Raw genomic sequence first — 11782 nt, forward strand, 5'->3', positions numbered from 1 at the left:
TGCACACCCAGCCCGAGAGCGGCTGTCAGGAGGGCGCGAGCATCCCACCGCCGCCTGCCTGCAACAACAGCCAGGAAGATGAAAAGTGCCATAAATTATTCACTCACAAAAGAGACGAGAAGGGGGAAGAAGGGGAGGAAGAACGCCTTCGAGGAAGGGATACTTAATACAAATTAGAGAGAACGAGTGGGAACGGGGGCCTCATGGGGGGCCATGGCTGGGCGGCAGCGCCGCATTCATTAGGTGCAAGCGAGCGGTGCCCGGGGGCTCCTGCGCCCACGAGCGGGTGGTGAGCAGCAGGAGAGGCCCTCGTGGTGCCTTCTGCCGTGGCCACCCCGGCCACGCACATGGCCAGAGCACGAAGCCCGTTTCCTCCAGGTCCTGCCCAGCCGATTGCCTCCAAGATGCATAAGAAAGGAAAAAAGAAATGCCGCTGGGGGCCACGGAGCGGTGGGGCTGGCCAGTGTCCAGTTAAGGCGCTCTATTTCCTGTCTTCCTTCGTTAATGCAAACCTCGTTATGCCCAGACAAAGTGCTCACCCTCTGCCCTCCCTCCCCGAGTCCCTGCCTTCGACCAGAGCCCTCGACGAGTCAGACATCTGGCCTGGCCGGACACAATGCGCATCTGCAGGCAGGCTCGGCCGGACAAGGCAGCGCTGTGCGGCCCGCTCCCCCTCCTCGGCATGAAAGGTGCCCCCCAGTGCCATCTCCCCCCAGCTCCACTGCCCGGCCCGAGGGAGCAGCTCCCTCCAGCACTGGGACCTCACCGCGCTGGCCCCACAACGGACATTTTCCCACGCACCGAAGCTCGAGAGCTCCCGCTGCAGAAAGCAGCCTTGCCACAAGCACACTCTGCCGCTCGGTTTTCCCTTCTCCTCCCGACCCCCATCCCTCCCACCGCTGCTCCTCCGGCCACCTCACTGCCCAAGGGGTTCTTGAGCCAGGGGCCGCCCCTTGCCCGTGGCAGGGAAGGGGGTGGCGCAGACCAAGCCTCTCCTTGTGCCACCACCGCCGGCAGCCACCCAGATCCCGCTGCAGGGAGGGGACGTGCCGTGGCGTGGCCCTGCTGCCCGGGCACTGCCTCTCCCAGAGCCAAACAAACGAGCTTGGTGGCTTTGGTGCCGAGCTGGTGCCCCCAGCGCAGCCCTGCCGCCGGAGAGACCCTGCTGCCCCCCCCCAGTCCTTTGGGCAGGACAGAGGTGGGACCGTCCCCAAGCCACTGGACTCTGCACCGCTCCCAGGCAAGGACACACCGCAGGGCTCACCCTGCCGTCCCCGCTCACCCCTTCGGGCGCTCAATCTGGGGAGGAAGGTGGGGGTGCAGGCGGTGCCGGCTGCCCGGTAGCCTGGTGATCCTCTCTGCTCCAGACCAAGGAGGAGCCCCCCAAAACTCTGCTCCATGCACCAGCAGCACAAAGCGACCGACTCGGCAGAGCCCGCAGCAGCCGGGAGGGTGCCCCGAGCCAAGTGCAGTGCGACAGGCTGGTGAAGCCACCGCGGCAATTCTCAGCCTTGCAGCAGGAAAGGACAGCTCTTCAAAAGACACCGAAAGGAGGGTGTTTATCGCTGGCAAGGGCCTTTGCTCAGGAGGAGCAGACGTGCCCCTGGAAGAGGTGACGGGGCACGGAGCCACCAGCCCAGACTGCTCAGGCAGAGCAGGGACGTGCTTGTTGACTTCTGCCGTGGGGACAGCACAGCGTGGGGACACCCAGGGGAGAGATGTAATACATGCTTAAGAAAAGTAAAATAAGGTCACGTCTGGCTGTTGTAAGGCCTGGATGCTGGTCCCAGTCTTCTTTAAGCTCTGAGCTAGGGCTTCTGGGAGGGGGAAATCCAACACTGGTGCAAGAAGCCCTGAGAACAGCGATGATTTTGCAGCCTGGGAAAAGCAAGGGGCTCGGGGCTCGCAGGCCACCTCTTGCAATGGCCAGCCACCATTCCCTGGGGGTGACAAAGGGGCGCTTGTGTTCACCTGGACCGGGAATGGGGCTGGCCCCGGGGGCGGAGGGGAACCAGGAACCACGCGGCATCTGACGCCACCTGCGGTAAGTGACCCTGCTACGGCGAAGCGAGGAGGGTGCCATCGCCCCGCGGCCGGGTACCAGCTGTCAGGGAGGTGCAGGTGTGGAGCGGGGCCCCACGGCTGCCCTGGGGATGGAGCCTGGCGTGAGGCTAACGCGTGAGATCCTGCAGGCAGGAGCTGAGCTCGCCGTGCAGGCACGGGCCTGGCTTCTGGTCTGCACTTGGCGAGAGGGCAGCTCTCCGCCCCAGAAAGCGCTCTGCTAGGTCGGTGGTTCAGGGAACCTGGTGATGTGCAGCGGATCGTGGGCATCTCGCCAAGTAACGGCAGCGTGACCTGGAGCTGCAGGACGCGTGCCATAGCAGAAGAGAGGCTGCTGTGCTGGCGATGGCTGGGTGCTGTCCCTGCCGGTCCCAGGGGAGGGTGTCCAGAGGAGTGACATGCCCTACCTGCTCCCGGGACGGCATCCTGAAATAACACCTGCCTGCATGTCCTTGAGGTCCCTCCTTGGAGCGCTCCTGAGGGATGTTCCCAACATCTGGGAGCCTTCCCAGCCTCCCACCTCAAGGGATGTCACTGAGGAGTGCGTGCCTTCGCAGTTAAGTAGGTTAAGAAAGTCCTTTCTCCAAGGTCTGGATTAGCCACTGCTGCTCCAGGCGGAACGGACTCGGGGGGGGGGACGCTGCCAGTCAAGCGAGGACTGCATGCAGGGACCTCAGCTGGAAGGGGGTCTGTCCCAACACGGTGCCATGAAGCAAGCCCATGCCCCCCATGCAGGGAAAGCAGATGTGACACCCAGGAGCTTTCCCTGCTCTTCAGAAGGATTGGGCAGGATAGGCTGAGGAGCAGCAACCCCTGCCCATGGGCTGAGAGCTGCTCCTGGGGGATGGAGCACGATGTACGGCCAGGGACGAAGCAAGATGTACCCTATGAGTGGGCAAGACGTCTTCGTGCACCGGGGTTTTGGGGGTCTGCCTCCTGCTTTCTTTTCAAGAGCACTGCACTCACCAGCAGGTCACAGCATCCCCATGGTGGGATACCCTGCTCAGCCCCGTGCCCCAGACCAAACTTCGCCTGTGGATGCAGACAAGCTCTGAAGAGGGACAGACTGCAGCTGAAACTGCTGCGGCAAGACAGGGCCAGGCGCTGGGACCCACGCTCAGCTGGGAGCAGGCACGGGACGCCTTCAGGGACGGAGACAGGCACAGGGGATGGTGAGATGGCACGGCATTCAGGGCCGCTTTGCTCCGAACGCACGCTGGCTCCCACAGACGTGTCCCTCCAGGATGTCCTGCACAATAGCTCCGCTTCAGCAGCAAAGAGCTTGTGTTGATCTTGCCGTCGCTTTGGGTAGCCGCTGGCTTCCTGCGGGCACGTACGCTGTGAGCAACATCCGACAGGGAAGGGATGTTGCAGGGAGCTTCACGTTTTCCGTGCTGGGGCCCGCAGGATGAGTAACAAAGGAAAATGGAAGGAGCAAGCGTGTGCGCGTCGGCGTCACTGCTCAGAGCTGGCCAGCGTGTCCCGCGTCCTGACGTGCGCCCACCAACCCAGCGGGAACCCCAGCTCTGCCGCCGATGCTCTCCCAGCGGTGCCTTCTCTGTCCCTTACCCACCAAAGTCATTAGGTCTAATTTGTTCTCCCTGCTGTTCCAAGGGCTGACGCTGGTTGCAGCACGGCTATACTGGGCCAAGGTTTCTGGGCACAGAGACAAAAGAAGGTGTTGGCTTTCGTCCTAGCTGCTTTTTAGCTCTCTGAAGTTAGCAAACACCTGCATATCGAAGCATGGGACGACGGTTGCCTGCTCTCCCGCCTCTCTGGACTTCATACCGCTCTGCTCGTACGCCACAGGAGAGCGCTTGCTCCCCCCAGGCCTCTGAAAGACCTGGAGTTGGTGCTTCGGTTCTTTAAACAAGACTTTTCTTTAACAAGCGTGTCAGGCGATACTGCTGTCCTGCTAGGCAACTCTTCATTAAAACTTTATACTTTAGGAAGCCTTTCACAGAAGACACACTCCAAGCATCCCGCCCATCAGATGGCAGCAGGCAGGAGCAATTCAGTAACTCAAAAGGATTTCCAGAGGGAGGAGAGTATCGAGTCCTGAACAAGCTCCCAACCAAAGCAGGCGGCATGCGAGCAGACCCTGCCGCAGCGCTGGGAGGCTCGGAGCTGAGCCCAGCGTGGCTGCTGGGCAGGCACGGGGCTCGCTGAGGCACCGGCCGAGTCTCCTACAACTGGTGGAGGAAGGCTGGGGCTCTGCGGGGCTGCTGTGGGGCACGGGGGACAGCTGAGCGCAGGAGACACGGATAAACATCCAGTTTGGGCATGGAGTATTTTGACCAGAGCCCTTGGGCTGCCCTGGTACGGGTGCTCTGTGAGGGGCACCTTGGCCAGCCGGGCTCCAAGGAGCGCCCAGTTCACACGGGCTGGTTACTCACACTGAGCTGATTTCCTTGGGGAAGTCTTGCATGTGCACAGCCCGAGCGAGCCAGCGTGAAGCCGGTAGAACACATTTTCTTCCAAAAAAAGAAGATCTTTCATGGGTCGAGAGAAGAGGAAACTGAAGAGTGCTCGACACTTTGATTCATGCACATTCCCCTCCCCGCGCCAGTCATTTGCCTTTCCTCTTGCAACGCGCTCCTTCTCTGCTCCGTGCTCCTCTGCTCTAACCGCCCGCTGCCCCCTGCGTCGCCTGGGCTGCTCCATCGTCCTTCTTCCCTTCTCAGCCTCGCGCGTGCTTGGGTCCTGGGTGGGAGTGTTGGCTTGGCAGAGACTGACACCAGGCCTTTCAGCCCCGCAGCATTAGCCTGTATTTCAGAGCTCCACTGCAGGACACGGGCATTCAGCACAGTGACAAAACCTCTTTTCGGTCCCATAAAATGCCCCCTGAAGTATGACGGCCTGATGGAAACCCCGATCCCTGGCTGCTTCTCGATGGGTCTCACTAATAGCCCTGGGCTTGGCTTGCTTGCTCTTCGACTCCATCACTTCTGATCTGCCAAAGTCTACCTGGTTTAGCCTTCCGCCGGCCCCGAGGACAGCCTGGGACACTTGCATTCCTCAGAAAAAGGAAGGGACTATTTGTGCTTTATTGCTCACCACTGAACCTTACAAAAGAAATTAAAGGAGCCAAGAAGGGCCCCAGAGAGGACACCTGCTTCTGAAGAAAAACCATGGGGCATGAAAAATTGAAAGCATTTCCTAAGAGGGCACAGAGAGAGAGAGAGGATTTAGCTTTAGTGAGAACATCTCGATTTGCCTAAATACGCAAGTCCCTTATTAAATTACTGTCCTGTTGGGTAACTGTTCAGCAAAGGGATCAAAACCGTGTCAGTCTAGATTGCAAATGAGACTTGGGAATTCAGTGGTGAGGGATAAGCCACGAGCCTGAAACATCCCGACGGGAAAATGGCAAAGTTCAGGGGGTACGGAGAGACCCGGCCAGGCCACAGGTACGAGAGGCAGCGCTCGCTCGCAGCCTGGTCCCCAAGAACGCTTCTGATGTGAGCAGCTGTGTGAGCATCCAAACACCCTTCCCTCCTGCCACGGGCGCAGCCCCGCTGCCGGGCCCTGTGCAAGCAGAAGTGCTGCTGCCTGTCCCGCCAGACAGGGCCGTGGTGCAGCGCAGGCAGGTTTCACATCCTCACCGAGGCTGCCTGACTCCGGGGCTGGTGCTCGTTAGTTAAAAACAGCAGTTTCTCAAAACTGCAGATTTGCAATAGAAAGCCAAGTGCCACAACGCGCTGGACTGAAGAGAGCGGCGTCCTCGCTGTCCCTGCCGCTGGCCACACAAGCAGCTAAAAGCCACCCCAGGGGGACCTGCCAGCACAAAAGCCCTTTCTTTCCTCTGGGGTGGGTTTTCAGCCCCCTTTCTTAAAGCAGCACCAACCCAGCCCGGGTTGTCCCTCGACTCCTCTGCTCCCTTCCCGCTCTCCCAGCAGCAGCCGGGCTGGGGACAATGAGAGATCCAAGCTCTCGAGCAGAAGCCGGTAACAGTCCAACCACTGAACCCTTCCAAGCATCACAGAGGTGAACTCTGACCTGAACTCGTACTTCTACCATTTATTTACTTGCTCTATTATTTTGAACTAGTGTGTTTCACAGAAGTAACGCACCACATCACCAAACACTTCCTCCCACCCATCCCACGTGTGCCCCTTCAGCCCTTCCAACCGCCTGCCCTGAGCGAGGGGACACCCACGTCCACCCCGCGCTCTCATGGCTGTCGGCTGTTGCAGGATACACATTTCTTGCCCAAAGGATCCAAGACGCTGCCCAAGGTGCAGCTTTCCACGCACAGAAAGCTGCGACCTGCATTGGGAAGCCTTGGCATCCTTCCTGTGGCGGGGAGCACGCGGCCCGCGGCTCAGCACTGATGGGGCTCTCCTCATCACACCCGGGGAACCACGACCTGATGCCTTAAGCAGAGAATTTGGCGACCTCTTTCTGGAGGAGCTGGGAGCCGGGTCCCTGCCCAAAGACCATCAGCTCCAAGCTGGAGAGGCTGAGCAGGAACCCAGAGGCTAAATGGGAAGAAGTGGGAGTCGGCACTGCTTTGAGGCCTGTCCTGATATGAAATCCATCCTACAGGTGGGACACCTGATCAGAAAGGACTGGTTAATGTTTAATAAGTCACAAAAACATCCTGTGGCAGAGGCGCAGAGCGCTTCCCTCCCGCTGGGGCACTCACCATCCTCCTGGCCGTGCAGGTTCTGCGGGCTGCGCATGCTCTCGTCCTGGCTGGGGCTCAGGCTGGAGTTCAGGTGCTGGTCAGCTGAGATCCATGTGGAGTCGTTCATATCAAAGTCCTCGCTGCTCACCGATGTCTCATCCTGGAGGCAAGCAGGAAAGGGTTAACTCGCTCAGCTATTTTCTTTCCTCCTTTCTCTGGCTTTAACATCTCCTCACCCCAACTCCTTCCCAGAAACAAACGGCAGCCCCGCCCCCCCCGGGAACGCTGGCTGGCCCCTGGGTGCTGCCCAAGGCCACGAGCAGCCCTTCCCTGGGCCGGGCTAGGTGGCTGCCGGGCTCTGCTTCCTGCCTGAAGACATGCCTGAGCAATGGCACTGTCTCTAATTGAGGACAATTAGAAAGAGCTCGCATCCTGTAGGAGCGGATGGCTGAGCCCCGGAGTTTACCCTTTAATCTCCATCCACCCCAGCGTGCTTCTGGCGAGGCAGCGGCATGGGGGAGCCAAGGACAGGGTGCAGCTCCATTGAAATGGCTCCGTAAAACACCTCGGACCTTTTTGAAATCAAATCGTCTGCTGCAACAGGAGCCACCAGAGGACTGGCACGGGCAGGGGATGGCCGGTGGGGCAGATCCCCATGGCGGCGCTGGTTCCCACAGGCCGGCACTGCCGGCTGCTGCAGAGGGGGCTCCTGGAGCCCAGGGTCTCTGCCCCTCCAGCCCTCCCCAAAGGGACACTGCCTCTGCGCCCCGATCAAAAATGACGACGTGCACCTTGGGAAGGGGCTGGGGGAGTGAGGTCCCCAGCGAGGCAGGGACACCCCGGCTCGGGCTGGGGAGCCCAGCCAGCCACCCGCTCCCTGATGGCATAGATGACATTCCTCTCTCCCACTCCTGCAGCTGAAAGGACATTTTCTCTCTCCCTCTCTCTCCCTTTTCGCTAACCTTTACAGTACTTTGAGACACAGCCCTTGGATCGCTTCCAGCGCCGGAAAGGTCAGCCACAGGATTTCAAAACCATCATCATAAAGGCAGCACTGAGATCCTGAATGAGAGGAGGGGCTGCGGGACCTCCCCGGGCTGAACTCTCCCAACGCGCAGCTCGGGAGGAAGCAGATACGTGTCCCGTGCGAACACGGTCCCGCTGGTGATCCCTTTATCTGCCTTCCTCTCCCTGCTCCCCTCCCAAAGCAACAGGCAGAGACCGCATCCAGAGCCCTGGGGTGCAGGGGAACACCAAAAATGTTTCCAGAACCGCTTTCAACTGCGCTTTCCTTTGATTGAAACATTTCAAAGGCTTGTAAACTCTCTGCTCTTGGTTTTTGTTGTGTTTTTTTTTTTCTCCCCCTGGTCCTGAGATAAAATACAATCCCCGCTCCCTTTCCTTGCAAGAAGCAATTGGCAAGCACCCCTCCAACCTACGCCTGCGCCTCATAAAAACTGCCCTGTCTGGCTGCCGCTGGCTGACAGTTTTTATTGTGAACAAACAAAATGTCTTTAAAGACAGGTTTGTGCTTTTCCTCCCCGCTCCTCGTCCCTGCAGACACATCTGCTGGCCCAGGGCTCGCGCCCGCCCCCAGCCCGCTCCCTCCATGTGCCTCCTGGGGAGTTTCCTGGAATTTACGGCTTGTGAAGCCCAGCACGCAGGGACGGACGGACGGACAGACGGCCTGTGCTGCCAGCCAGGTGCCCCCTGCAGCCCCCTGTGCCCAGGTCAGGCAGAGGAGGGAGGTGGGAGGCAGGGGGGCGGCACGGCGTCCCCCGACTCAGCACAGCACCGCTGCCACGCCAGCCACGAAGCCATCCTGCCTCTCCAGAAACTCCATCTTGTACGTACAGGAACAGAACTGCAAAGGTCTCCCTGTTGCAAACTATAAATAGTCTCTTTATTGTAAGCATTTGCAGGGAGGCAGCCACCCTAATATCTGGCCTTCTTCACAAGGCTTACTCAAGATTACTGTCAGAGCTTAAGAGACAAATGCAAATGCCAAGGTCCTGGCTGCCCACAATCTCTCACCTGTCCGGTGAGGAGGAGGAGCCCTGGGAGCGACCCACGATGTTTTTGGAAAGCGCCTGGCTCAGCCGTAGCATCTGAGGGGCTCAGCTGCGGAGGACGCCCGACCTCGGCCCCCAAACCACAACCCGGGAGGCATCACGCTCTCCACGCCCTCACGCGTGGTGGAAAAGCAGTGACATGAAGGATGCCTCGCATGCACATGCTACGTAAAGTGCTTTATAAATGTGTGCAATCCTCTGGAGGTGCAGTAACATTTGCCTATTATTAGAAATACTCCGCGTATCAGACCAGAAACTGATAAGCTATAAATGACTCAAGTTAAACAAGGCCGTCGCACGTTCACGAGTCCAGGATCCAGCCACCAGCCGAAAGCGCAGGCTGCTGCTCTTGGACCCTGCCAGGCGACCCCGTCCCCGCGTCCCCAGTGTCCCCCCCTGCTTTCCAGCCAGGGCCTGCTGCTTTCCAGCACTAACACCCTTGGCCAAAACACCAACGGGACAAGCTTCCCGGCAGCGCACAGATCCCGCAGCACAGCCCACCCCAAGGGAGTGCCAGCGGTGGCAGGGGGAACCCTTTACTGCAGCCGCCAGCAGCCAAAGCCGGCGGTGGGAACTGCCAAGACAGCATCTCTGCTGCCTGCCCACGCCGTGGTGCCCCGGGAGCTCCTCACACCTTTGTACCTCCTCCCTAAAGCAAGAGAAAGGCCCCGACCTCGCGCACGGCTCTGGCCATCCCCGTCACTGCAGCTCTGGCAGCCTCTGCCGCCCCTCGGCCGCATCCCTCGCTGCTCACCAGGACACCGGAGGCCACCAGCAAGCTGCCTCCTCAGGACACCCCTCGGACACCCACAGCCTTGTGACCTCCTCATGCTGTCCAGCGGTGCCAGTGGCAACTGCTGGCACTGCCCGTCTCACACCAGGGACAATCCCAGGGACGGGAGGCCCCCGCAGCGACGCCCAGAGCGCCGGCTGCCCAGCTCCAGCCCAGCAGCAGCCCCATCGCAGCCTGACGGAGCGGTGGGACGGCAGCACAGCACACGTCCCAGTGTCAAAACACGGGACACCAGAGCGGGATCAGAATTTCTGGCTGGGCGGGCAGCTCTGAATTTCCCCTGGATGCCCATAACCTGGCTGAAGGCTGAGCCTCGAAGCGGGCTCCACCATCCAGCCAAACAAGGAAGCGTTTCTCAACAGCAGCAACAGCTACGACTCGGAGCAATACGGTAAATCTAATCTACCCTTCCACCCTCTTTTGGCTTGCAAGTCAGGCAGCTCATTCTTTTTCCTCTCTGGGTTCTCAGGAGAATTCTCTCTGCTAATTTCTTCTTTCCTGTAAACAAACTTCAAATGAAACTTTCATTAGAAAACAGAACACAATCCATTACCAGTGCCCGTCTCAGGACCAGCCGCCTTTTCCCCGGCTCCACGCCACTCGTGGCACAGATGGAAGTGACAGTGGCTGGCCCCACCAGCCAGCCCAGAGCCGAACCCCGCTGCTGCCGCCCTCCTCCTTCCTGCCTTTCCCCGCTCCCCGGAGAGATCTCCTCACCCCGCAGTAAAGTCCCATCGCTTTGTTTCCAACGTTCAAGGGATTGAGCGATCAAGGGTCAGGCAACGTGCGTGCAGCTCCTCTTCTGCAAGGGGAAGTCGGATCCTGCTGGTGCATTCACAGGCCACACCCAAACATCGGAGCAGGGCTCCCGGCACCGCGCAGGGTTTGGAAAACAACATCCTCGCTCCTCTCCTTATCTACAGTCCAACATTCACAGCTGCTCTGCAGACACTTGCAGCCAGTATTTTCTAACCGGCAAAGGCAGACGCTCCCATGTGCGGGACTCACACTCTGCCTTTCTGTCCCACTTTCCATTCGCCAATCTTGGAGCACCGCGCGTGCACGCGTCTGCTGAGCCTCCCAACTCCCCTCCGAGTTAGAAAAGTATTCTTCCTATTATAGAGCTGGAAACCCCGGGTACTGACAGCCGCCCTGGCTGGTCCAAGAGCACAGCGAGTCGCTGGCAGATCCAGGAACACAATCAAGACCTCAGGACTGCCGGGCTTTAACTGCTAGACGACGTTTCTTCACCGGCGGCTCTCCTTCCTGGAGAACAACCTCCCATAGCGCGGGCTGGAGCAGGGCAGGGGGGGAAGCTACTCTTATAACCGTATCTCGTAAACATGTGCAAGGCTATCGGTAACCTGCTTATTTTACAGCCGGGCTCGGTTTCTCGGGGACTGCCTCGCAAGTCTTTCTCCAGCCATTTACACGCTGTGCCTCGCGCTTAATATTCCAGGCTCTGAGTCTCAGGATGGTTTATTTTCTCTCTTTGAGTCCTTTTATTTTAAAACGTGTCCTTTCACGCCACAGCCTACTATCCCGATGGGATTTCCTTCCGTGGAGCGGGAACCGAGGCTGTGCGCCATGCAACCTCCCCAGCACACAGCCACGCTCAGCTTCCCACCAGAAGCTGTCGTGTTTTTAGAGTCAACAAAAGGCAACGCGAAAAAAACACTGCCAGCCGAGGAGGCGGCTCGGCGCTCGGGGACGAGCCCTCAGGAAGGCAGCCTCACCTCCGTCTCAGCAACTGTTTAAACCCGGCCCTCCGAGCATGCCAAGAAGGTATTGAACCAGATTTGACCCTAACTTAACCAGTTCAGCGCAGAGAAAGGCTTACTAATGGAAGATAAAACACTCCGGGTCAAAGATTGATACTGCAGCCACAAATGCCGTGGTGGTCACTGCTTCAAAGAGCCCGAGAAGCCTTAAAGCACACGGGTGTACGCTGGCTGTGGTGGCAGCGAGCTGTGACTGCGCTGCCTACTCGTGTGTGCAATTCACACACCAAACAGAACATCCCCAGCGCTCTTTGTCAGATCACTTACGTCCTCATTTTCTGCAATTTCTGCTGATTTCTACGGGACGCGGCAAAAACGAGTATTTGATAGTACCCAAAAAAACGGGCGCGAGAGTTAATTTAAAAGGCGAACGGCAAATGGCAGAAGAAGGCAGGACCATCCCCTCCTCCCCCCGCCCCCTTCCCCAAGGGCTCTTCTGCCGGGA

At 59.0% G+C, this 11782-nt stretch overlaps 1 protein-coding gene across 1 annotated transcript in view; it reads right to left on the bottom strand.

Moving 5' to 3' along the window:
• Positions 1–11782, bottom strand: part of NOL4L (nucleolar protein 4 like) — a gene marked incomplete at its 5' end in the record, with an annotated part of 63286 nt that overhangs the window by 10546 nt on the left and 40958 nt on the right. The window contains 2 exon segments of the mRNA XM_035895832.1: positions 5549–5609; positions 6706–6851. Coding sequence (XP_035751725.1) covers positions 5549–5609; positions 6706–6851 — 207 coding nt within the window.

Source organism: Egretta garzetta, unplaced genomic scaffold (genome assembly GCF_000687185.1).
Source record: "Egretta garzetta isolate BGI_Z169 unplaced genomic scaffold, ASM68718v1 scaffold316, whole genome shotgun sequence".
Classification (NCBI taxonomy): Eukaryota; Metazoa; Chordata; class Aves; order Pelecaniformes; family Ardeidae; genus Egretta; species Egretta garzetta.